This window comes from Staurois parvus, unplaced genomic scaffold (genome assembly GCF_062004578.1).
Source record: "Staurois parvus isolate SC_StPar_1 unplaced genomic scaffold, SC_StPar_1.0 ptg000145l, whole genome shotgun sequence".
NCBI classification, from domain to species: Eukaryota; Metazoa; Chordata; class Amphibia; order Anura; family Ranidae; genus Staurois; species Staurois parvus.
The window spans coordinates 16725619-16753327 of NW_028317941.1; the positions used below are offsets into that span (position 1 = coordinate 16725619).

The 27709-nt window shown below is 40.6% G+C and overlaps 1 protein-coding gene across 1 annotated transcript in view; it reads right to left on the minus strand.

Annotated features, from left to right (window-relative positions):
• MID1 (midline 1) overlaps nucleotides 1-27709 on the minus strand; it is a 276740-nt gene that overhangs the window by 57893 nt on the left and 191138 nt on the right. The window contains exons 5-7 of the mRNA XM_089673900.1: nucleotides 13200-13348; nucleotides 6111-6238; nucleotides 3147-3290 (exon numbers count right to left, since the gene is read on the minus strand). Of these exons, the coding sequence (XP_089530026.1) occupies nucleotides 3147-3290; nucleotides 6111-6238; nucleotides 13200-13348 (421 nt within the window). The remainder of the gene's footprint in view (nucleotides 1-3146; nucleotides 3291-6110; nucleotides 6239-13199; nucleotides 13349-27709) is intronic.

Consider the following 27709-nt stretch of genomic DNA (forward strand, 5'->3'; position numbering starts at 1 on the left):
ATCAGGAGTACTTGTCTACACGCGTTTCATTTATCATTCAATAATTAAGCAATTAGTCTTTAGCTTGCTTCTGAAATTAAAAGTAAAATGCAAAATCATGACAGCATTAACCCTCTTGCATGGAAAATTATGTTATTAAGGCAGTTATTAAAGATTACTTAGGAAATAGTATGTAGCTAAAAATTGTAGAAACCAAAATTAAAGGATCTTAGCTTCGACGAGTCCCAGGGGTACACCAGCCAAAAAAGTTAAATTGGGGTCTCTCAATAGATAGCACTGTGTCAAATGAATAGGGGGCACTGCCCCTTAGCAGTTCTCACTATTATACTGGGAAAAATTAATTGGATGAAAAAACTTAGCTTCCGTTGCATGATACAAGCACTGCAGAAATTCAAACTGATGGCATAGCTATTCAATGCACTGTTCTGTACCTGCTTTATAAAAATGTATTTAAAATGGAATTAAACCCAAAGACAAAAATGTAACATATTGCAGTTTACCAATCCCTTAATATGGTGGCTGCATTTCTTTTTTCTCTACTTTCACCTGGTGATCTGGCCAATAACATGCTTCCTGTCTTAGGATGGCTCCAGTCAGGATGGAGGATGAACGGAGCCATCCTTTGACAGCAGTACTGTCGATCTGGGATATTACCTCACTGTGTTGGTGGGTCAGATGCAAGACCAGACACAAGAAGTGAGAGCAGTAGGTGGATTATTGCAATCAAAGTTGGAGAGTGCAAAATCTGGTACAGCTCTGCACAGAATTCAGCTTCCAGTTTTTTTTTTTTTTTTAGCGTAATTGAAAAAGCTTAAGTCAGAAGCTGATTGGCTACCGTGCACATCTACACCATATTTTGAACTCTTAAATTTTAGTAAATCAACCCCTAACAGTTATGCAAGAATACATATGACTCTTGTATTCAGACAATATTTGCTCAGCTTTTCAGCTTTAAAAGGGAGTGAGAGAAAGCCAAGGAAGAGGAACATGACACATAAGATATGACCCTAGGATATTTTAACAAGCACTTCTTGTTGTTTACAACTTTTTGGAACATCTGCCCAACTAAGCTCATGGGTTCATCTTGTCAGGATAAGCTTACAGAGTGGCAGTCAGGCGTACAAGAAATAGGAGTGGATCCCGGCACTGCCATGGGAACATCAGCTCGTCTATGGGTAGCGTAAACTAAAGGAAGAAATTGACTGACAGACTGCTATTAATAACTGATGCTATTCTAAGAAATAACTCTTAGAAGCTTAAACTTAAATTCCACGCAAAGCAGTAAAGACAAAACTAGCTAAAGCCTACAGCTAAAAACCTTAAAAAAATTAAAAAGTAAGTGATTTGATTATTATACATAGTTACATAGTTAGCCTGGCTGAATAAAAGACAAAAGTCCATTCAGTTCAACCATAGAAAAAAAAAGTTATAATCCTATACCCACAGTTGATCCAGAGGAAGGCAAAAAAACCCAGTAAAGCATGATCCAATTTGCTTCAGCTGGGAAAAAAATTCCTTCCTGATCCCCGAGAGGCAATCAGATATTCCCTGGATCAACTTTACCTATAAATGTTAGTATCCAATTATATTCTGTGTATCTATGAAACAATCGCAGCCTTTTTTGAAGCAATTCACTGAGCTGACCAGAACCAACTCGAGGGAGTCTATTCCACATTTTCACAGCTCTCACTGTAAAGAAACCTTTCCGTGTTTGGAGATTACATTTCTTTTCCTCCAGACGTAAAGAGTGCCCCCTTGTCCTCGGTGATGACCTCAAGGTGAATAACTACACCAAGTTTACTATATGAACCACTGATGTATTTATACATGTTGATCATATCCCCCCTTAATCTCCGCTACTCAAGAGAAAATAAATTCAGTTCCTCTAATCTTTCCTCATAGCTGAGCTCCTCCATGCCTCGTATCAGTTTGGTTGCCCTTCTCTGTACTTTCTGTACTTGTAAGTTCCCCGATGTTCTTTTTGTGAATTGGTGCCCAAAACTGAACTGCATATTCCAGATGAGGTATTACTAATGATTTGTACAGGGGTATTTGTACAGTACATTACTTTTTTTCCTCATAAAGCACCAACAATCTTGTTCCCACCTTCCCAGTTAGCCTGCTTGGTCTACAAGGGTGCATATCTTCACGTAATCAGACTTAAGGTGGTCATAGATGGATCATAATTCAGCCAGTTCACAGGGACCGGTCGAATTTTGATCCATGTGTGGCCACTGAATTTACAGATCGACTTCTGTTCAACCGCCCTGTTGGATAAAAGCCGCTCAATCAGCGTCTGCAGCTGATGACTGCAGCACTGATCTGTGTATTCTAACAACAGAGGAGTCTCCCTGCTATCAGAATGCAGTAGCGTAACACTATCAGAATGCAGCAGCATAATGATGAGGATTACCCCATCCACCTTGAAGAGTTTTTTTCATTCAGTCCACTGGCTGAATGAAAAAAAACTGAGCCATTTATGGCTAGCTTTAATGTCAACTGCTGCATCTCTGCACAGCTTAACCTCCTCCTGAAAAAGAGCTGGCCTCTATCTGCTAAACAATTTAGCTTGGTGAAAGATTTCTCTAGATCCTTGTCAGTAATTTTATCACCACCCAGAGAGCAAGCATACATGTAATGCCATTAAATGCTGGGAGGTGTAGTCCTGTGATCTCATATAGCTCCCATGTCTGACCTCCCTTTCAGCGGTATCATTCAAAACATACTGCAACTGCGGAGATGAATGGGAGGAGGAGTTCAACAATCTGGAAAAGATTAAACCAGAACAAGCTATGAAATTGTAATAGGCTATAGATGCAAGGGTAAACTAAGATCTTCAAGGAGCCCATAGTACAGGATCAACCGTACAGGAGTATATCTATACCAAGACGTGCTAGTAGGTTAATTGGCTCCTGTCTAAATTGGCCCTAGTATATGAATGTAAGTTAGGGACCTTAGATTGTACGCCCCTTGAGGGTTAGGGACTGATGTCAATGTACAATATATATGTAAAGCGCTGCGTAAATTGACGGCGCTATAGAAGTACCTGAAATAAATACATAAATAAGAAGTTACTTCAGCAATTTCTTATAAAATCTATACTTAGTCCTAACAGTAAAGCAATACATGATCACAGACATACTTACTGACAACATTGGCTTGTCCTGTAAATATGGTATATTGAAGCTCATAGGAAACAACACTGAATTCATCATCAGATGTCCAGTGAACAGTAATTGTGTCATAAGATGCTGTGCAGAGTTCTTCCCTGATGACTGGAGGACTGGGAGCTGTCAAAAGACATAACAATAACAAACATTTTCACGCACATACTGTAGATGTAGAACATAATAATAAGAACAGCAACAGAAACGTAAGATTCACCTGCACCAGGAGAAATATAGATGCTGCCATTGCCGACCTCCATCTGAAAATATTACCTGGCTGCCTCTGGCTTTAATGCTTTTATCAACTGACCCGGAACAAACACGCAGCAAGTTAAGTCAAATCAAAGTCAGAATTACTGATTGTACTTTTGTTCCAAGTCGGGGACAACTGAAGCCACTTGGTTGGCATAAAAGTCAAGCAACTAGCATTTTTAGAAAGAGAGGTAACAAACCTCATCCTGTATGTTCACATAGTACAAGTTTCCTTTACATTGGCCATTAAAGCAGCCTATTTCCCCATGTACTGAAGCTCATATTGTTGAGTGAATATGATCGATCTGCGTCCTACACATGTTTCTGCTATCTTTCACAGTGAGGTCTCTGCACCTGATCTTCCCCTGCCATCTCATCCTTCCAGAAAAATGAATCTATGTGGTGGGGAATGTAGAAGTATAGATGAGTGATGGATAGTGATAGATAATTGACTTAACTCAAAATACTATTCACTGGTAACCTGTAGTAACCAACCAATTATCTATACTGATTTCACTTCAGTAATTGAAATCTGATGGGGTTTTTTTTTCCAGTTACTAATTATTATAATAAATAATCCTGTAAAAGAAATAATTTTCCAAAGCATATTATGCATGGGGTAAAATATTTTCTGGTTTAAAAGGCATATAAAAGGGCATTAGCAGTTTATAAGGCGGAAATAAGAAACAAAGAAGTTTAGTGACCATATAAATGCACAAGATTGCAGGCCAAGTAGATTTAGATTTAGACTAAACTACAAAGTGAATCCAAAAAATTTAGAGCAGGGGTATGATGTTCCTTAAAATACACCAAAGCTCATACTAGTACAGAGTGGCTGTGAAGTATTTTTGGCGTAAAGATTAAAGAAGCCAGCTCGTCAGCTAAATCCAATTAATTCATGCAAGCTTAACCAACCATCACTGAAAGCTCTGATTAACGGGTCGGTTCACACCAGGAATCACACAGGAATGCAATTGCAGTTCTGTGCAATGCGATTTCAGCCCAATCATTTTAAATGGGCTAAAATCGCACTGAACTATAAGTAGTGCAAGCACTACTTTTGGAAACTCACTACAAACAGATCGGATGGTTCTTCTGTACCATATGATCCAATGTCGGCAAATGCACTGTTTTTGAAAACCTGGGTTTCTGGTATCATTAACTTAAGGGATAAGCTCACCTTTCGTAACATGTTACATCCATATTCAGGCTGTAACATGTTAGGATTAGACCGGCCCCCACTCCCCACTTTGACAGCTAGCGGGGGATCTCCCCCCCATTAGCTGTCAAATTTGAAGAAAACGTGGCTCCGCTCGCGTCACTCATTCACAGTCCTCTGTGAATGAGAGACACAAAGTTAAGACAACTTTGGCGGCTGTTGGCTTGTAGTCCTAAATGAACTACCATGGCACTGTGGAGTGCCGTGGTAGTTCATGGATTCTTCCTGTCAGTATATCTACATCCCGTACAGGCAAGCAGATATACTGACAGGATCAGCAGATCGCTGGTGCAATACTTTACAGGCCCCTGCAGACAAAAATAATAAATACACATTTTGTACCTGCAAAAAAATGTGCATTTATAATTTTTTTACTAAAAGGTGAACTTATCTTTTAACATTCACACCTGCTGCAGACCACAGCTGCAGTGTGTTTTGAATGCAGTGCGAAAAAAGCACTGCGTTCTGGTGTGACCTGGCCCTAAGGGGGAACTCTGTAGACCTGAAACATCTTGGCTTGTTATATTTGCACTTTGATGATAAATAACATACTTTTGGACTCTAAATCTGTGGTGTGGTGCTCTAGATTTTTCCTATACTATCTTGTATTTACCATAGACATGTTCTAGGTCCCTCCATATAAGACAGCTGCAGAGTCATTGTACCCTTTAGTATGGACTTATCTGCACACGGAGAAGCAAAACCAACTCTGGGTCTAGCACATGATACTCAAACATATCACAGTCTGACACCTGTTAAAAACTCTAGTTTGACAAGTTTCAGATTGTGTTTAGGCTGAAAAAAAACTGTGCATTCTGATAGAACCTGCTGCTAAGACAGATACAATCTACAGGATGTCCCCTGGGCATAAAACAGAGGGTTATCAAAGTGCAACTGCAGCCAAAACATTTCTTTTTATAGTTTAGATTGACTGGAGAGGGATTAAAACACGTCAGGCTTTTACTGCTGTCTGTGCCCCTATTAGTGAGATTCACCCGCTCTGTATTTGCCCTGGTGGCTAGAAGAGGAACAAGAGTGAACATTTTCCAATAAGGACACTGGTCCTGGTGACATCTACCTAAGAGGGGACTTCCCTCACTTCGGAGTCAGCTTCCTTTTGTGGCTATGAGACAGGATGTGAATGGAAATCTCCCCAATGGGACACAGATGGAAAAAAAACTGACAGGAGGTATAACCTTCCCATAATCTATGCAGTTAAAAAAAAAAAAAAAAAAAAAAAAAAAAAAAAAGTTTGGCTTCAGTTTTACTTTAATATCTTTCTTGTAATGTAATGTAGGTGTAGCTGTAATCAGTTTATAATGACACACTGAGAAATTCACATGTAAATGTTCCCTTGGAGTAGGAAACATCTCTTATCCTGTCCTCATGACAAAGTGCAGCCCAGTAAAGGGAATCATGATTAGCTTACATCATTTGAATGATTAAATAATAGCAGCTGACCAACAGTTTACCTGTGAGATAATCAAGACATTCTAACATCTTCTTCTCCCTGGAGAAATCTAAAGCGAATGTGTCAAAGGTGTCATTCAGGTTGATCTCTGGGATCAGCACTTGAGATGATGCTGTTGCCATTGAAACTCTAAAATGACAAAACAAAATGATTAATACATAAATGGATGTTACCTATACACAGCAACATGTGATTTACTGTTCCATTGTTCAAGGAAATGTTTTCTTTATATCTGGCTTATATGCTCTGGGTCAGGAAACGTATATGAGCTGAAAACATGAAGAACACTGCCGTATTGTAATTTATATAGTAGAACTTTTTCTTAGCTAACCACATGTAAATGTAAACTTGCTATTAGTCTTCTATCACAAATCCCAGCATGAAACATCTGCACTTTCAACTTATATACAAAGTAATGCACCAGATGGTAAATACACACCCATTACACTTTTAGAATGCAGAATTGTATTAGCTTTCACTATGACCGTTGCTAGACCATTAACAAAACGTGTTGCTTTTATTATGGGCACCACCTGCCTGAACTTTGCATGTTCTCCCTGTGCCTGCGTGGGTTTCCTCCAGGTACTCCAGTTTCCTCCCACACTCCAAAGACATGCTGGTAGGTTAATTGGATCCTGTCTAAATTGGCCCTAGGATGTGTATGTATGAATGTAAGTTAGGGACCTTAGATTGTACACCCCTTGAGGGTTAGGGACTGATGTGAATGTACAATATATGTAAAGTGCTGCATAAATTGACAGCGCTATACAAGTCCCTGTAATAAATAAATAATATTACATTTCTTTTAGGAACTGTTTTTTTACCTTAATGCATACAAATAATCATAAAGTGCAGCGCTGCACTTTATGATTTATTGTATATTTGAGGTTTTATTTGGTTACCTGAGTGTATCAGCTGCTATTACAGAGAGCGCTCTTTACCATTATATTTTATTTACCTTAATGCATAGAATGTGTTAAGGTAAAAAACCTTGAGGCTTTAGAACCACTTTAAGAAAGCTGCTAGCGGGCTTTTCGCAAGCTTTAAAAAGCACTGAGCAGCTTGTTTACAATTCGATACTCCCATTAGGATCTGTGTTCAGCATTTACAAACTGGAAATAATGGTACTTTAAAATCTTAAACAAAGCTTGCTGATAGCTCTGCAAATGCTTTGTAAAGCTTGTTGTTCACACTGCTCTTATACACTAAATTGCCAAAAGTATTGGGACACCCCTCCAAATCATTGGATTCAGGTGTTCCAATTACCTCAATGGCCACAGATATGTAAAATCAAGCACCTAGACATGCTGACTGCTTGTACAAATAATGGGTAGCTCTCAGGAGCTCAGTGAATTCAAGCGTGGTAGCATGATAGGTTGCCACCTGTGGAAGCAACTGGGAATAACAGCAACTCAGCCACAAAGTGGTAGGCCATGTGAAATGACAGAGCGGTGTTAGCGCATGCTGAAGTGCACAGAGCGAAGAAGTCGCCAACTGTCAATAGCTAAAGACCTCCAAACTTTGTGTAGCCTTCTGATTAGCACAACAGTGCATACAGAGCTTCATGAAATGGGTTTCCATGGCCGAGTAGCTGCATCCAAGCCTTACAGCACAAGTGCAATGCAAAGCGTCAGTCGGATACAGTGGCATAAAGCAAGCTGACACTGGACTCTAGAGCAGTGTACACGTGTTCTCTGCAGTGACGAATCATGCTGCTCTGTCTGGCAATCCGATGGATGTGTCTGGGTTTGGTGGTTGCCAGGAGAACAGTACGAGCCTGACTGCATTGTGCTAAGTGGTTTTTGTGGGGTTGTCTTTCATGGGTTGGGTTTGGCCCCTTAGTTCCAGTGAAGGGAACTCTTAAGGCATCAGCATGCCAAGACATTTTGGACAATTTCATGCTCCCCACTTTGTGGGAACAGTTTGAGGATGGCCCCTTCCTGTTCCAGTATGACTGCGCACCAGTGCACAAAGCAAGATCCATAAAGACATGGATGAGCGAGTTTGGGGTGGAAGAACTTGACTGGCCTGCACAGAGTCCTGACCTCAACCAGATAGAACACCTTTGGGATGAATTAAAGCGGAGACTGCAAGCCAGGCCTTCTCATCCGAGATCAGTGCCTGACGTCACAAATGCGCTTCTAGAAGGATGGTCAAACATTCCCATAGACACACTCCTAAACCTTGTGGACAGCCTTCCCAGAAGAGTTGAAGCTGTTATAGCTGCAAAGGGTGGGCCAACTCAATATTGAACCCTACGGACTAAGACTGAGATGCCATTAAAGTTCATGGGTGTGTAAAGTAGGCGTCCCAATACTCTTTGCTAGATAGTGTACAAGGTGAAGCCCATGTGAATCATGCCTAAGACAGTTGTCATCAAAACACATATCCCCATTGACAGGATTTACCTCTATTTTTGTTATGGTGACAGCAAGTTTAGGCTTTAAATACACTTTATCCATTACACTTTAACAAAGCAACACTTTATCAATTCACAAATATCAGCGCTCTAATGAGTTTAGAACATGAACTCATTTACATAGGCGGGTGCTGCTGCACTCTGCATGCTAAAGTTGTGTTGATAAATGCTCACAGATAGCATCTGATTTCTTCAGCAGGAATGACCAACCGCACAGGAGATCAACTACTCAACTCACATGTCCCATCCATTGGACACTATACACTAGGTGGGATCAGGACATGTCTTGGCTTCTCTTTTTTGTTTCTTTGTGGTTAAAAAAATTTCCAGCATTCCAAAAATTCCATTGAAGTGGAGGCTTTATCAACTCATTTGTGAGTCACTATTTCAAAAGTCCTGAACAGTCTGCTTATGGTGCAAGTTGTCCCTGGACATAGGTATCCTGTGTAACCAGAAAACAGCTGACTAACATGCTATTAAAATCTAAACTGCACTTAAATATTTGAAGTTCTTGAAATATTTACAAACATTCCATGAATAAAACCAACTTATCAATTAACAATATTCCTAGCCATTAATCTAGCATGCTGAACCCTCAAAGAACAATCAGGGAACTAAAAAATAGCAGAAAATAGCAATCCTTTCTTCAGTATTCGTATTGTGAAATAATTTAAAGGGGATTTTGGGGGTTTAAAAGAGGTTTAAAGAGTGCCACCTGGTATTAGATAGTGTGGCACAATCCTAAAGCAGAACCAAACCCTTTACAAAGATATTCCTAAGCCCTAAGACCTAAAATTTGTGCTCAGTGGCCAAAGCCACCAAAAGACCCATGTACAAGAATATTTTTTGGAGGACCCACATTTAACTACTGCCCAAGCACAAACACTTATTTACTTTGTATAAAGAGACTGCTAGATAGCTAGCTAAACAGAAAGAGGCAGCCTTTGCACCACCCTGAGCAATGTCATCGTTCATAATATACAACTGGGGGTCAGAGAGCAAATGTTCCTTTCACCTCTCTACAGTGTTCTGTGCCTTGCTGGTCCAGTAGGGAGTGAAGAAGGTGCCCGCTGCTGGAGCACAGTAAGTTCACTATGAAGAAATCCTCCTGCTTCCCAACTGATTCTATTAGGGAGAGCCATCATGCACAAATAGTATGTCCACCATTACTACTGCTAATACGATTCTAATACCTGTAGCTCTGAGCTCCCTTCAGCAAGGAGTGACATGTCCGCCCTCAAAGCCTGTCAAAGGGTGGGATTGTGGTCAGGCAGAGGCATTGATTGGATAGCTCCCTCTCTAAATGTGCCCCCAGCAACTGTAGTTAAATTAGCAATCTATGTAATTTCTACGTTTCCTATAACTAAACTATGTGTTTGAGATCTCCTTCCTGTTAATATCTCTTTCACATGCTAAAAAATTAAAGGATGAAGAGCCAAGTCTGGTGATTACGAAAGCCAACTTTAGTATTTCTGGGAAACCTTCTTGATAAATTATACACATATGCAGTTTTTCTCTCCAAAATATTTTGGCTACAAACAAGTTACTGCCTTATACAAATCAGACTTTGTTTTTGTTGCAGGCTAGAAAGTAGAAGGGGAGGGGGACGTGGTAAAATGGGATACACAAGAATTATACTGAAAGAGTAGTCTATATATAATCTGACTAAGTAAGCAGTATCCAACATCTAATAAAAAAAGACATAATAACATATTATACTGAAATGATTATATTCGGATATTCTGAATGACTGATTTATTGAGAATGAATGTTTTCCAAACTTTACAATAGTAACTAGTAACATGGTAAGCAGGATATAGTATTGCAATGGACTATGGCATTTTGATTTTGTAGCTTGAAAAATATACGCAGGCTGAAAGCATGTGCATCAAACACTGGACAACTGCTGAACTTTGTTTATTGATGACCTATCACTAAAATCGTGTAGATCAATAATGTCCAAGTCGACAAAAAAATTGCCACTTTTTTCTTTTTTAAACTGCAAAAAAGATGGAAGAATTCTTCTCCACTTATTATTGCACACTGGATGGCTGACATACAGTTGGAGCAGTTGACAGCCGATGTCAGAGAACATACGGAAAAACATTTTAAAATCTGGACCCCGTTGTTCCTTTACAGGGACCCTGGGCCCTCATGAATGAGTTGGTGGATCACTGGAAGCTGCAGAAGCTATACCCTCATCCCCCCCTTTCTTTTTCTCTTCCTCTCCTTTCGCTTACCCTGTCCCCTTCTCAATCTGTTATTCTCTACATTCCCCTCTTAGAAAACAGGAAAACCGAGAGTCAAAGCAGCAATTGCACTTGAACATATAAGCCTGTTTTCTTTTGTACATATTCAGAACATCGATAAATGTGAATATCTTAGAGCCTTTGAACTCCCTCTATACTTGAAAGGAAAGATGTTTGCCCTGTGTGTCAATCAGTAATGTTTTCTACTGTAACAATTTGCTCTGCTGGAGTTTGAAAATAAAGAATTTATAAAAAATAAATAAATAAAAGGACGGCATTAGGACAGGATTTCCCTGCTTTTCATAAGATAGTTGTGTAAAACTGTGATGTAATAATATTTGTTACTGCTTAAACTAACATGTATTATTAACTTTAACCAACAAAGCTCTTTGCCTGATTTTTTTAGCGGGAACGCGGGGAAACGCGGTTTCAACACCTCCAGCACTGAATGCGTGTAATGACAAGGGGTACTGAAAGGTCTATTGTTACTGGAAGGGAACTATTTTTGCATGGTGGTCTATTGTTGCTGGGGAGGTCTGTTGTTGCTGGTGGGAGATCTATTGTTGCTGGAAGGGATCTACTGTTGAGGGAGGGGTCTATGGTTGTTTGCTGCTGGAGAGTCTATTGATGCTGGCTTCTGGGGGGGGGGTCTGTTGTTTCTGAGGTGGTGTTTTGTTGCAAGGGTCCATTGTTGCTGGGGGAATCTATTGTTGCTCGAGGGAGGGTCTCTATTGCTGCTGGCTGCAGGGAGTCTATTTTACTACTTTTCTTGTTATCATTTAACACCGTCCATACAAACTACTTGGCACCACAAAATGCTAATTGCTCCGTATTCTCTATAAGGATCTGTACTGGGGGGTGGGTAGGGGGTTAAATGAAGGGCCTTGGAGATGCGTAGGGGACGGAGACAAGAAGTGATTAAGAAACCCCCTGCACCTATTCTGAGAAAATAATCCCTGACGTTTACCATTCTTACACTACCCTATTGTTACTCTTATGCTACAATATTATTACAATCAATGCTTGAACCTTTCCCACGCATTTAAGAAAAAATAGATTGTAAATTAAAGATTCAGTTCCAGTCACACTGTGAAAAAATAGTTTTTGTAGCCGCTGACTTTTAAAAAGCAGCCACTCATCTGTCCCTCGATCCCGCGGTGTCCTCCCCGCAGCCCGTTTCCCCAGCCATCCAGTGTTCCCGGCACTGGCATCTTTAGTGCAGGAATCTGACTGTGACAGCTTGCGGCTTCACAGCTGGGTGCCCACTGCGCATGTGTGAGTAGCGTGCTCTTTCTGAATGGTCCCGTAGTCTTTTGGGCCCTGTCACATGTCCCTGAAGACTGCATGGAGGGAGGGGGAAGAGGACAAGTTCCGCTGGCGATCGCAGTAGATACCTGTCAATTTCTGGTATCCACTCCCCAAAGATGCCAATTCTTAATGGGGAATGGGGGACAAGTGTTAAAAGCAGAACTTCCCCTTTTGGGTAAAGCTCCACTTTAAGAACAGAAAAATATTTAAATAAAAGTAAGTTAATTTCCCATTTTATGGAGTGTATGATGGCAAGAAGTTCATTTTGAAAAAGATATGCACATTCATAGTGCTGACCAAATCTATGAGGCATGGACAGACAGGCATGTGTCTACAGCATACAACGTTTGAGGACAACAAAATCAGTCACTCATGGGCTACCACATCTTTATGTGGTGTACACATAAGAAGTTTGTTTTCGGTCAACCCAGTGGGCTGAACGAAAAAAACCTGAGATACCACCGCACCAACACAAGCGATATTAGTGATTTTAGTACAGTGATCTCCTCCCCCCTGCCCCGTGTCTTTGTATTCTGCCATTGCCTGCCATCGATGATCAGATATGGTTTTCCAGCATGTCCATTCAACAGAAGCCGATCGTAAGACTGGCTTCTGTAGAGCAGACAGCTGTACACAAGGACCTAAAGTCAGCCTGTTCCTGCCAAACCAATCGTTTTCAGCCCATGTGTACCCAGCTTTACTTTTGGCCAATCAATATCAAATTGGATATTTTGTGGCCTTAAAGGTTGCATAGATTTTCAAAATAAATGGCACAAGAACTAGGGCAAGCGACAGGTTCTCTTGATAGGCCAATGCCCCACACCACTGACACTCAACTTTACTGATCTCCCACATGCCCTGGTCTCCTGTGGATGCCCCGAGTCTAACCTTCAAGCAAGAAATGTAAATGCTCCTCCCATAAACAGACATTATGGATATTTCTGAGGGTCATGACAGATAAATGGTGCAACAGAGGAGCATGGCAAATACTAGTATCATAAGGTAAGGCCTTTTCAGGAGCAACTGTCACTTTGTGACAGTTAAGTGACAACTGCTCTTCAAGGAGACCAATAACAAAGTGACATTCCTAAAAACATGATTGAATTTAAGGTACCTTTCTGTAATGCTCTTGGCTGACTGGAGGAAGCGAGCATGGTCCGCCTCTTTCAGAGACTGCTCTGCTTGAGATATCAGGGACGTGGACCGTTCTATACACTGCTTGCAGTTAGCAATCTGCTGGGCTAACTTTCGCAGCCTGACCACCTACAATGAAAGAAAAATAAGAGATAAAAGTATACATTTAGGTGTACATTACAAGAGATCTCCATTAATACACACATTAAAAAAATATATTTAAAAAGTACATTAATCTGCAATGCCTTGGGTAATCCCCCACACATCAACAGAGGAAGAGGAGGCACTGTATTCTACCAAATGATGCTTAATGACTGCAGGAGAGAATAGAGTTGAGTTGCATCTACTTTACGATCTAATCACAGTTCTGAACAGTAATATAAGGCATAAAGTAAATGGTCAGGAGGTCTTTATATAGGGCCTGGATTGGTCAACTGGCTGAATTGAATTATGCACTTTTTTTGCAGGCAAGACAGTTCATGTATGTATTTGAAATATTTATGTATCGGTTTGCCTGGTTAAGCTGGCCATATATTATACAATTTTCTTGTACAATGTTCTATTAGATTTACCAAAACCATATAATACAAGTTCAAACCTAAACACTTTCAATTTGTATGCAAACAAGGTTTTTGAGTCACATGTCATGTTAAAAGCACATCACAAGCGCGGTAAAATTGTGGCAAAACAGCATATGCCACAGATCAGTGTGAAAGTAGCCTTAAGGTACATCACTCCTAGAGTGCTCAGCATAAATGAGTACACCCAAACAGATTTGTCTTTACTTTCCTATCAGAATCAACATTTTCTATGGGACACTGTAATACAAAATACTCCCACAAATGCGGGCCATTGATTGCAAACAAGATTTGTTAATTTGCACACACAAAAAAGTATTTTTCCTAATAAATTCATTCAAGACCATGTTGCAAAAATGAATACACCCCAAAGAAAGTCTTAGGAGCAAAGCTAAACTTTAGACAACAAAATCCTAATTAGCAAAAATTCAACTATAGGTGAGTCTAATTATTCATTAAACAGGTGTCCAGCAGACAGTTGATTATAAAAAGGCATTGCTTAAAGACAATCCCTTCCCATTTCATGCTGCCAGCAATGGCACCACATGGAAGAGATATGTCACAAGGCCTGAGAAAGAAAATAATTTCTTTACACAAGAAAGGTGAAGGCTAAGATGAACAAAATCAGCAAAGCTTTACTTATCAGTCAGAATACTGTAGCAAAAGTGATAAAAAAATGTAACGAAGATGGAATGCAACCATCTCACAGAGGTCCAGGCCATTCACAGTAGTTACAGTAACACCTTGACAGGAGCATCTTCTGATGAGAAGGGTTGAAGAAAATCGCCATGCACGTTCACTGCAGTTAGATAAAGAAGTATAAAGCCAAACTGGGTGATTGTTTCCCTGACATAATATGGCGTACACTGCAAAGGAATAGCATGCATGAATGTCGTCCACGAAGGAAGCCTCTCTTAAAGCCCATGCACAGAAAAGGGCACCTAGAATTTGACAGGACCCATGCTGAAAAAGAACACTACTGGGACTCTGTACTCTGCAGTGTTGAGACCAAAATAAAAGTTTTTGGAACTGATGGCTTCAAAACTGTATGGCATCCCAAAGGTGAGGAGTACAAAGAAAAATGCATGGTGCCTACAGTGAAACATGGTGGTGGCAGTGTCCTTCTGTGGGGCTAAATGGGTGCTGCTGGTGTTGGAGAGCTGCATTTCATTAATGGCATTATGAATTCACAGATGTTCTGCTCTATATTGAATGAGAAGATGCTACCATCACTCCATGCCCATGACCGTTGTGAAGTTTTTCAACATGACAATGATCCAAAACACACATCTAAGGCCACTGTTGCATTTCTGAAGAAGAACAGTGTGAAAGTGCTTCAGTGGCCAAGTATGTCTCCTGATCTGAACGCAATCGAACACCTATGGGGAATTCTGAAGAGACAAGTTGAGCATCATTCTGCATCCAGCATCCAGGCTATAAAAGAGGTCGTTCTTGAAAAATAGAAAAAGATAAACATGTCCCCAACTTGTTCATTCCATGCCTAGAAGACTTGGTGCTGTCCTTACAAATCATGGAGGTCATACAAAATACTAGATGAAGTAGTTTTTGTTGTGAGGTTTTGTCAAAATTTTGGACATTGTTCTTGTGTTCATTGAAATATTGATTAAAATCTTACTTTTCAAAAAGGGGTGTACTCATTTATGCCGAGCACTGTACCTGCACAGCTTGCTGCCTTGCTGCACTGTGCCACAAGCAGCTTTCAAGTAATGTAGTCCTGACAGAAGAGTTGACCTAGGGCGCAGATAAATTATACTCAGGTGACAACTTGTGATGCCATTTTTAACACTCAGGCAGAGATGGGAGGGTTTGGTAACAGCAACTGACCAAATAGGGCACACCCACTTCCATGCCTTGGTGCCATCACATTATGCCTGGACTAAAAAAATTACCAGGGGATAGGAATTAGACCATTATGGCAGACAGTAGCTGCTACCTACCAGACTAATTGGTTAAATCGCAACAATTCAATCGAACCTGGAATTTAATTTTAAAAGTTTACTTTACAGAAAGTATAATCTAAATCTGCTGTATGAATACTTCCTGTAGATCTTATTCTTACTAAAATTTGAAAGTACTTTTAACAGGACGACTTTTTAGCCATTTTTAAAATAAATAAATACAAACATCTTTGGGAAAGTGAATTGAAAGAAGAACTCCAGGATTTCAGCAACTGCTTGACACATGCCCACCCACAAGGGTGTTCTTTTCGTCATGTAATGACAGGTGAACACTGCTCAATGTTGGAGCACTGTGAGCCCAGTCTGCATGATGACGTGCTTTCTTGGAAAGGGGGGTTGTAAACAACAGGCTAGGCTCACAGAACACAGGCAAAATTACTATTCTCGGGGAAGTTGGGGAAAGAGCTGAAGAATATAGAGGCTGAGAACAGACTGGTATCATTTTTCCATTGCAGAGAAATTAAAACTCCTATTGGGTTTTTATTGCCATATGTGTCCCCTACTAGCGGAACAAACACTCTTGTCCTGGAGAAAGTTGTTACTGGGGCTGAAAATAGGAGGAAATCCAAAATTCTGAGTTGTCACCATAACAAGGATAGAGTAGAAATCTACCAATATGGACACTTGTTCTGGCGACAACTGTCTAAGCAGGGAATTCCCTCGCTTTGGAGATATTTACACATTTTCTGTTGTATGTTCAGGACAAGAAATGAAGGCAAATATTTAAAATGGGAAACAAATATCATAAAACCCCAAAACAAAGCTTTCCCTTCTCTATCCAAAGATGAAAAAAAGCTTTGGATTTAGATACAGTACATCCATTGGTTATTTTGGCATAAAAGCCTTGAATGCCGTTGGTAAAATGAAAAAGATGGACAAAAGCAAAATTGATTCATATTTATTGTATAAGTGTAGAAGGCACAAGGCACTAATGAAATGTAAGACAATGTATGTCTGGATAGCACTTCTAAGCTCAGTTAAATGTGTGATTTACAAGTCACTCACATTAAAATTCTAATACACCACTGGGTATTACATAATCTGTTTAGATAATTTGAATTTAGCTAGTTACGTAGGAAGTCATGCACAAAGCGGCCCCACAGCATGGTACTCTGGGCTGTGTGGGAGTTCATGTTTAAGTGTCATTTTGGCAGTAAAGCCTTTTCAGACATTAACATTCACATTATTAATATTTCTTAGATTTCTGTGACAGAGAAAATAAGAGGCTGACAGTCTCACAGGCCTCTCTCGAAGCAGAGAAACATTTCTCAAATACATAACAGCAATTATAATTTCACTGTTAAGCGGAAAGATTTGTCTATAATCTGCCAATCTTGCCAAAAACATAAGAGCCAAAACAAGCACAGCTGGCCTATTACCCTCTGCAATTCACATCATTTCCTGACGGATGAGATAACAAAAAGTTTGATAACTAGAATTGCTGGGAGCAGATGTGAAAATGCTTTTATTTGTTAAGGCATCAGTTATTCTTGTCTATTTATGTATAAAAAATACTTTTACATTACCATTTGATTTTTTGTATGCATTAGGCTTACATGGGAATAACATTTATAATAGGAAGTTTTAACAAATGGTGTAAAGAATATTTGCAGTACCTGGAGAAACCATTTTTACCTTAAAGTGGTACTTAAAGCGGAGGTCCAGTCAAAATGAAAAAAATGAAAAATAAAATAAAAGTCAGTAGCTACAAAAACTGCTGCTGACTTTTAGAAAACAGGCACTTACCTGTACCTCGATCCAGCGGTGTGTCACACCGGACGGGTTCATCGGCTGTCCTCAATGCCAGAATCTTCAGTACAGGTGCCCAGCTGTGACTACTTGCTTCTACATTGTCAGGTGCCCACTGCGCATGCACAAGTAGCACTGTGCTTTGTGAATAGTCCTGTAGTTTTATGGGACCTGTCACATATCCCAGAAGACTACGGGGGGGACAACTTCCACTTCCAATCGTCAAGACGATCACAGCGGAAGTGGGAGTGGGTAGCTGTCATATTTGGGTACCCCCCTCTCCCCAAAGGTGCCAATCCTTAACTGGGAGCGACAAAGTGTTAAAAACTGAACTTTCCCTTTTGGGTGGAGCTCTGCTTTACTGTAAAATTAAAAATGACAACTATTGTGCAGTCTGTCACAAGCTTTAACAATGTAGTCTGTTTTTATGAGCCCCCCTTGTAACTTTTTACCTGTTGATCCTATGGTTTTTTTTCTTAACCTGCTTTAACAGACCAGAGGTCAGGCTTTAATTTGCTGTTCATTTATGTAACGTCCGTCTAAATCCACTAGTCTACCTAACACACAAGACAGTGTTGTTAAAGGGTGTATCCACTGCTGCTCCATAGATAGAGGAGCTACCCTAAGTCAGGAAGAGTGTTAATGGCCAGATCACCAGGTGAAAATAAGAAAATAAAAACAGAAAACTATGGCAGCCACGACACTTAAAATGGAAGTTAAGCCAAATCCTAACTACAGAGAAGGAAATAAGTATTTGGTCCCCTGCTGATTTTGAATGTTTGCCCACTCACAATGAAATTATCATTCGAAAAATCGAATGGTAGGTGTATTGTAACACTGACAGAATAGCAACAACAAATTCTAAAGAGATGCATGTCTAACAAATTATGCAATGATTTGCATGTTCATGAGGGAAATAAGTATTTGATCCCCTTCACAAAACATGACTTAGTACTTGGTGGCAAATCCCTTGTTGGCAATCACAGAGGTCAGAAGTTTCTTGTAGTCGGCCACCAGGTTTGCACACATCTCAGGAGGGATTTTGGCCCACTTCGCTTGGTATATCCTCTCGAAGTCTTTAAGGTTTGGTGGCTGATGTTTGGCAACTGGAACTTTCAGCTCCCTCCACAGATTTTCAATCGCATTAAGGTCTTGAGACTGGCTAGGCCACTCCAGGACCTTAATGTGCTTCTTCTTGAGCCACTCCTTTGATGCTTTGGCTGTGTGTTTTGGGTCACTGTCATGCTGGAAAACCCATCCACGACCAATTTTCAATGCCCTGGCTGAGGGTAGAAGGTTCTCACCTAAGATTTGATGGTACATTGCCCCGTCCATTGTCCCTTTGATGTGGTGCAGTTGTCCTGTCCCCTTAGCAGAAAAATACCCCCAAAGCAGAATGTTTCCACCACCATGTTTGACAGTTGGTATGGTGTTCTTGGGGTCATAGGCAGCATTCCTCCTCCTCCAAACATGGCGAGTTGAGGCCAAAGAGGTCAATTTTGGTCTCATCTGACCACAACATTTTCAACTAGTCCTCTTCTACAACATTCAGATGTTCAGTGGCAGGCTTCAGACGTGCTTGGACATGTGCTTTCTTGAGCAGAGGGACCTTGCGGGCACTGCAGGATTTCAATCCTTGTCAGTGTAGTGTGTTACCAATTGTTTTCTTGGTGACTGTGGTCCCAGCTGCCTGGAGATCATTAACAAGATCCTCATGCGTAGTTCTGGGATGATTCTTCACTGTTCTCATGATCATTGACACTCCACAAGGTGAGATCTTGCATGGTGCAGCAGACCTAGAGAGACTGACAATTGTTTTGTGTTTCTTCCATTTGGGAATGATTGCACCAACTGTTGTCACCTTCTCACCAAGCTGCTTGGCGATAGTTTGGTAGCCCAGTCCAGCCTTGTGTAGGTCTACAATCTTGTCCCTGACATCCTTGGATAGCTCTTTGGTCTTTGCCATGGTGGAGAGTTTGGAATCTGATTGTTTGATTGCTCCTGTGGACAGGTGTCTTTTATACAGGTAACAAAATGAGATTAGCAGCACTCCCTTTAGGAGACTGCTTCTAATCTCAGCTTGTTACCTGTATGAAAGACACCTGGTAGCCATAAATCCTGCTGAATGATAGGGGATTTCCCTCATGAACATGCAAATCAGTGCATAATTTGTAAAGACATGCATTTCTTTTGAATTTGTTGCTGCTATTCTGTCTCTCAGTGTTACAATACACCTACCATTCGATTTTTAGAATGATAATTTCATTGTGAGTGGGCAAACATTCAAAATCAGCAGGGGATCAATACTTATTTCCTTCTCTGTAGTTAGGATTTGGCTAAACTTCCATTTTAAATGTCGTGGCTGCCATAGTTTTCTGTTTTTATTTTCTAAACATTCAAAATCAGCAGGGGATGAAATACTTATTTACTTCACTTTAACTCTAAAACTACTGGCAGTCACATTCTAAACCCAATCTATCTAGCCTTGTAAAGAAGAAAACGCTTTACTTACCTGTTCTGCAGCCGCTCCGGTCTCACACTTAGCTGTCAGTGGCAGCTTCAGTGTGTAGGCGTGTGCGGGAGAGGCTGCTGAAAATGGAAGCCCTATAGTAAGTCTATGGGTGACGTCACTTTCCAGCCGTTGTCCGTTCTCTCCTGCACACAGCATCCACCGCTGGAGACCAAGAACAGTTAGAACAGTCTTGTGAATTCTATCAGTATCCAGCAGAGCACTGGTTAAAGCTTGTAGGAGGAGTTTTCATTCTCCCCTGATTGTCCTATGAGGCTGTATAACCCCTGACCCTCTTTCTGGACAGCACCAACTGGCCCTGTGTGGATATAAGCAGAAACCTGCTGAGTTCAAGCTTTCTATTGAAATAGTTAGGAAGTTATTTGTATTTTGTGTTTCTTTCTGTAAAAAAAATTTACAAGCAATAAGTTATTCCTTAAATGTAATCGACGCAAGAAACTGAACTTTGCCAGTGTTTAAAGCAGCACAAGGAACCTATCGGTTGCTCATAAGAGGAGAGAGCAGGGTTCATCAGTCTCTTGCTTCCCCTTTGACTGTCCAGTCCCAGGATGGGGATAGGGAGGAGAACTATAAGTGTTCGTGAACTGTAGCATGGAAAAGAGAAAAAATAGAACAAACAGTTGGTGTGAAATGTCATGCCCAATTAACTGATAGGTATGACATTGTGTAGCATTTGTATGTGGCTCGAGAAGCTGTCCTTAATTCCTCGAGCTTGCCTTCACAGTAAGACCAGCTTTGCCCTCTAGCTGACTTCATACCGTTGCTGTGACACAGGCAGAAAACAAATATTATCGCAATGTCACTGAGCCCGGAGAGGTAGAAACACTGTTCTCCAGAATTTAAACCACTTACTCATTGCTTACTTTATGGAGGGAGAAGAAAAGAGAAATCAATCACCAGGACTTAACCGATTAAACCTGTCACTCGTATAAATATGCTGCATTTATTCATTCCCACCCTGGTTCTCGGGCCTACAGACTCCATCCCTGCCAAAGCCTGACAGAGCTTCTATTAGAACAAATGATCCATCTGGCAGACTCCGGCAAATCATACAGTGCCTCATAAGTCAAATATTTCATAGACTTGCAAGTTCAACCCTGAAAGACCTTATGCTGCAAAACCACAAGCAGTATCCTGGGTCAGCTGTGGATGAATGCCTGAATGGCTCATAATGTGCTGTGTCTGAATTAAGAATCCAAATAAACATGCTTTATAAATGGGCAGCACAGCTGGAGATGTGTGTCACACTTCCTTGACCCAGCTAAAAATGGAATCTTCATTTCTTCTACGCTGGACGTAGAATATGTAGTATACATGCATACTCACAAACCAAAGGGGGATAAAAACAAAGAAGAAGAGTCCGTGATGACAGTCCAAAGTGACGGTAGACCCTTAGTGAGGTAGGCTAACGCATTTCGGGAGACATCCTCCCTTCGTCAGAGCTAAAACAATAATAGTGGATCTACCTACAGATCTACAGGATATTTCAAGAAAAATGGAAATCTTTAAAAGGGACACTAAAGTCTAATGTAAAAAAAAAAAAAAAAAAAAAGTTTATACTCATCAGCTCTGTGCAACAATATTGCTCAGAAAGCACCCTCCTCTATTGTTCTGGCAGACTCCTGCCTACACTATCAGCTCCAGATGCTTCCTTAGCAAGACAAGTGCTAAGGAGGTACCTATACATGCGCACTTCCCGGCTGGGCTGTGTGTGTCTACTGCAACATACAACGCCAGCAAGCCATACCTCTGCTTCCTCCTCATAGGTGTTTGACTGACAACAGCAGGGGCCTATGACTCTGCTGCTCTCAACTTCTCCTGTGAAAGCAAGAAGTGTGGGGAGTGGTGCTGGAGTTGGAGACAGTGCTGGAATGGTGACAGGAGACAGGTAAGTGTTTAGGGGCATGGGGGGTTAGGGCAGATAGTGTGGTAGAAAAAAAAAATGTATGCTTTAGAACCACTTTAAACTCTTCACGCCGACAGTACACAAATATGCGGCCTCTTGGCGGCTGGGCCTTGACGCTGAGTGGCCGCAAACTTGCATACCATTTGTAAACAAACGTGCTGAGAGCGCGCACCCTGCACGCTCCCAGCACACGTGTCAGCATCTCATGGAAAGGTCCCGATCTCTCCTTGTGATCGGGATCTTTCCGATCATGTGACTGCCGTGACAGCCAATCACATGACCCTAAACCCCGCCCCCAACATCAGAAACCCCTTAAAGGGCCGGGGAGGCACTGGCCTGAAAGGGTTAAGCAACTGGGACACCCATATGCAGCAATTCAATGAGGTCTCCACCTCCCATAGGTGTAAAATTATCTTAATACTTCGTTCCCCAGAGTACAGCCATTAAGACACATTTGATCTCAAAGAGGTCCATCACCCCTGGGTGGCTACTTCACTCCTCCAGTGTATCTATGGAGGGAGCTGTGGTTGTCACCCTAGGCTGCTCTTCTGATATGAACTACAAGCATCTCCATTATATGGGGGCAGGGCAATTGGTAGTTTACAGTAGATTGCTAGAAAGGAAGAAAATCTTTGGTACAGGAAATGACAAGGACACTTCTGGCAAGATCATCAGGTATTGTCCGTATTTGCTGAAAATGTTCATAGCTTGAAAAAAAAAAAAAAAAAAAGAAAACGAATTCAGCCACCACATTTAAGGACTATAAGCTGTAATACATTTTGGGTTTAGTTATCCTTTAACTCAAAACTGATGAGCTGTAATGGAATTTAAAGCTTTATATATTGATTACTGGGTAAATTATTATAAAGGCATCATCTATTTACTCTACATTTATTTACTTGTCCAAAAAAAAACCCTGGAGATGAAATAGTGCTTGTGTGCACAAAACATTTATTTCAGTTAATTATTTATCGAAAATATAGTTTTAATAAACAGTTGCACAAATATTGTGCCGCAGGAAAAACTGCAACTACCATCTTTTTATTTTACAGGATCTCTGCCTTCAGAAAATATATATTATTAAGGGGTTTTAATTATTTTATATCCAAAAGAGCAGATTTTAAAAGGAAGTTCACTGTTCATAATATGTTACACCCATATTCAGGGTGTAACATGTAACATGTTATGAATGGACCGCTCTCCGCTCCCCCTCTTTGACAGCTAGTGGGGATCTTCTCTCCCCGCTAGCTGTCAAAATTTCACAGTCCTCTGTGAATTAGAAAACTACTGGAGCAGAAGCCCAAACCTCTAGTTAAATTGTGCCACAGAACCAGGAGCACCCCAGACACATAGAAGGATTTATGGAATAGTATCCAGCAGGCCAGGCAATATGTGGTGGCTACTTTTAGCATTTATGGTTAGTTTGCTCATTTTTGACCAAAGAGATTTCTTTAAAATGGATCTAAAATGGATCTTTTCATTCAAAGATGAAAGTCTGTGGACTCATGTTGTCAGGGAAGCGGGTGTGACCAGAAGTGTGTGGACTGACACAGGGAAACGCAGGCTTCAGATATGGTATAAATAAGACAATTTATTAAGACTAACAATACAAATATAAACGCAGTGCACCAAACCCCAAGCTAACACAAATACATACAACAAGGTGAAACAAACCCAAACCTAAACTGATATAGATACACAGGTACATACACATATAGAGCACAACGTAGTCAGGCAGGCCGGGTCGATAACTAGCAGGTAGGTACAGGAGGAGCAGGCGGAGAGAATGGTCAGGGTCACAAGCCAGGGATCAAACAGGAGAAGTCAGCAGAGGTCAGGATCAGGCAGGGTCGGCAACAAGTCAGGCAGAAACAGGAACAGAAATGCAGGTTACATGATACAGAGGCCCATGGAAAAACACACACCAAGGCACAGACTGCAGGTCTGGCCATCCCTTAAATACACCACCTGCAATCAGCCCCAGGTGATGGCTAATTGCTGAAGTGAACCTCTGGTTGTTGAAAGCACCCGCTGGCCAGCCCTGGTACTGCAGCCCACAAGGCAGGTGAGTCCCACCACTATTGGCAAGTCCATTCCTGACACATGTTTACAAGTCAGTCTTTTTCTTTAACCTTGTATTTAAACTCATGTGCCTTATCTTTAAGGATTCCAGTATCCTTTTCCAATCAGCTATAGTGCACATTAAAGTAGAAGTAAACCTCTGAAGTTAAAAATGAACAAAGCATATCCCTCTGTAGTGTGTACTTGCCCCAATCCAAAGCACCTAGTGTGATTTCTCTCTGCTTTCTCTCTCTCTGCATTACTCACTTTTGGCAGTCTTTGCGGACATAGAATCTCAGGAGAGAGGCCCTGTCACCTTTCCAGCACACTGAAGGTGATTGACAGCCTCTGCTGTCCATGTTTCCCTATGAGACTGTGTGGGGGTTTGTGTCCATTCCCTCCACTCAGATCTCAGATTACACTCAGCTCTACTCTCTATGCTGTGCAGTGTGTGACATAAGATCTCCACCCCAGCTTGCTGGAGCTAAGATATAGCCTTTGAGCTGAATGTTTTAGAAGTCTGTAGATATATAGATAAAAATAATCTTGGAGAATTTGTTTAATCTCTGTGTATCACTTCAGACTAGGCACTTCAGTGGGTATTTGTATGGGTTTACAATCAATTTAAAGAGGCCATTTATAAAAAAAATTGCAGTGTGAATGTCTCAAGCATTTAGACAGCTGTTACAAATAGGCCCTGTTATTTGCCCAATACATTTAATTCCTATGACTGCTCAATATAGCACCATGTGACAAAAGCCTGCATTCGAATCTAGAAGCACTGCAAAAAGCCTACTGACATTTTGCCTTTAGGACAGCTCCAATGTTGCATAGTTAGCAGCAGTTGGCTTGGTGTCTGGCACTGCTCTTTAATAGTAGATTTTATTTTCAATAGGTCAATTTTAAAAATAAACTTTCCCGTTTCACATCGTTTATCAATACAGCTTGTTAAAAGGATGTGAGTTTAAGTCAGAGACCAAGAAACATTCTTAAAACAGTAAAGATTTTTTTTTTCCTCTCTTTCTTTTCCATTAAAGCCCTCACAGTTTCACCTCTCGGAAGACTGCTCTTCAAACAGCTTTACCTCGGTTATTGGCCAACAAGCCTTTTATTTGAAGTTAATTAAAGGTGCATGACAGCCTAGTGAACCATTAAAACCTGCAACGGACTTTATTCTTAGAAAGCAGCTTTCTCACAAAAGCTCTACCATGCTTGACAATTAAAGTTAACTTTGGAAGTTACAGAATACCACATACCAGGAGGGCTCAGCTGGGCCAGCAAATTGCTACAAAATAAAGGCTCTCTTAGCTGCAGGGTATAAATAAAGTAATTGGGATCTAAGGGTAAAGAAATCCCTCACTTATCAGGAGTTAAAATTTCCTACAAAAGCATTTAAATCCAAAGAACATTGTAAAAAGAGGGGTTGGTGTGGTCCATTCGTTCTCACTTCTTTCAGTCTGTCCTATCCCTAGATCTATAAGGGCCAGTTCACTTCTAGTGCTGTGATGTTTGCTACTACACACTATAGCAGGTGCTTTCACTTGTGCTTGCTTAAATTGGTTGTACACCACAGACATGAAATATGAATAAAGCATATCCCTTTATAGTGTTTACTTGTCTCAATCCAGAGCACTAAGTGTCATTTCTGTTGGCTGCCCTGTTCCTCTGCTATCTGCATGAGTCACTTCTGACAAGTTTTCCTGACACCAAGAGAAAAATAGTGATGGGGAGGGAACTTCAGCAGATTAACAGTCTCAGCTCTGTTCCGGTGTGCTGTATGAAGAGGGTGTGTTTCTTCCCTCCAATCACCTCTCGGAGCTCTCCTCACTGAGCTCTTCAGTCTGGAATTTCAGCTCCTCTCCCGGTTTTCTGAAATCTCAGGCACGCTTTATAAATATATAATATATAACAATACTTCAGGTGTGCATAATGCAGGTGTGTTAAAATGCACAAGTCTGATATATGTTTTTTTTAGGAGGTTACCATTTTCTTGGACCAGAAATCTTCAACCAAATGTTCTACATCTTTTTTCATCATCCAATCATGGCTGATTCAGATGGAGCGCCTTCTGAAGCAGTCATGATTGGATGATGAAATACGTCAAGGGCGTGGCTGGATGACGTCATCATGCTAAGCGAAACTGGAAGTTGGCCATCTTTGAATAAGGAGAAATGTCATTTTAAAGAGGTGATTTATTCTCTGTGCACTGGACAGAGTGCACTTGTTTTATCAGCATATTTTATCCCCTTGGTTTTAATAAATAGATATACTGCGCAATGAAGATTTTATATTTATTCTTGAGAATAAATTTGGGAGTAACATGCAGAATGATTGAGTGTTAAATGGAGAGATCTGCAGCTAAGAGCCATTTGTAAAGATATTCCCTATTAAAGGGCAAGGCGCATTTTTACCTAATGTTCTATATATCTGATGTAAGCGGCTTGATTGGAAGGTGGAGGAAACACTAACCATAGTGGTCACTTATTCAATATTCACTGTGCACATTGATTAGGATCCTTATTTGATGGTGGAAGAAGAAGTGGACCTTCACTAATTGTATATTACTTCACAAGAGTGGATATAAATATTGGACTTCACATTGGAATTCTTTGAGATAGATGTGATGATATATATGTTTATTTGCTTATTGTATTTTGAGATACATTTTGATTAAGAGAGTACACACAGAGATGATATTATGATTGTGCAGAATTCATTTTATATGATATTCCGCTGGTGTGGGAACACATCCTTTGCCGCAGCAATCATATTCAATTATTTTTATTGATTTTTGTTTTTTATATTACACTATTTTTAGTTTATTGTGGTAGTGTGGGAGATTTCATATGTAATAGTGGGCTCAGTTTACTACACTCCTCCTCAGCTGCACATACTTGTCTAGCTTTTGTTCCTCCGCTGCTCCATTTGGCCACTAGGAACAAAAAAAATATAAACTGCATAAGCTCCAATGTGACTTAGAGCATATACACAAAGCTCAGGAATCTTTGCCTGTCCCCTATGACAGCACTGGGTACCTGAGTGACAACCCCCCCCCCAAAAAAAAAAAACCACCAATGCTGTTACAGAAGTGGGAGAGAAAGTCGCATGCTCATCATACCTGGAAGTACAGGGATTTCTTGGTCTTGTTGGCTGGGTATGTGCAGCTGGGGAGGGCAGCATGTAAGTGAATCTGGTGCTTTGTCCTGCACAGGTTCAATTTAAGCAATGTTCAAACGCTGATATTGCAGCATGTTAGCATTCAATAACACTTATTTTTCAAAGGGCCCACTCCAATCAAAAACTAAACTTCAATTTTGAAAATGGAAAACAACCTTCTACCTCATGCTTTATTTTGTATTACCAAGGGTAGCTGCCTGGCCATATTACACCAGTCCAACTCTTTTGTTGGTGATCTAAGAACCCCTTAAACATACCTTTTTTTCAAATGCAGGAGAAGCATTCCCAAACACACAAATTGTGCCTCTTACATTCAGAAACCCTAATATATCAAAATGTTAATGCTTAGATTTTTTTTTGACAGCTACCAATAAGATTCCTGTCCCCTGGCTTCAAATCTTGGAGATACTTACATGGAGGAAAAAAACTGTATGCAAATTCAGACTTCTGATTTCTGTACATTATATACTCTGAACCACTGTACACAGTGCTGTACATTGTACTCAAAAC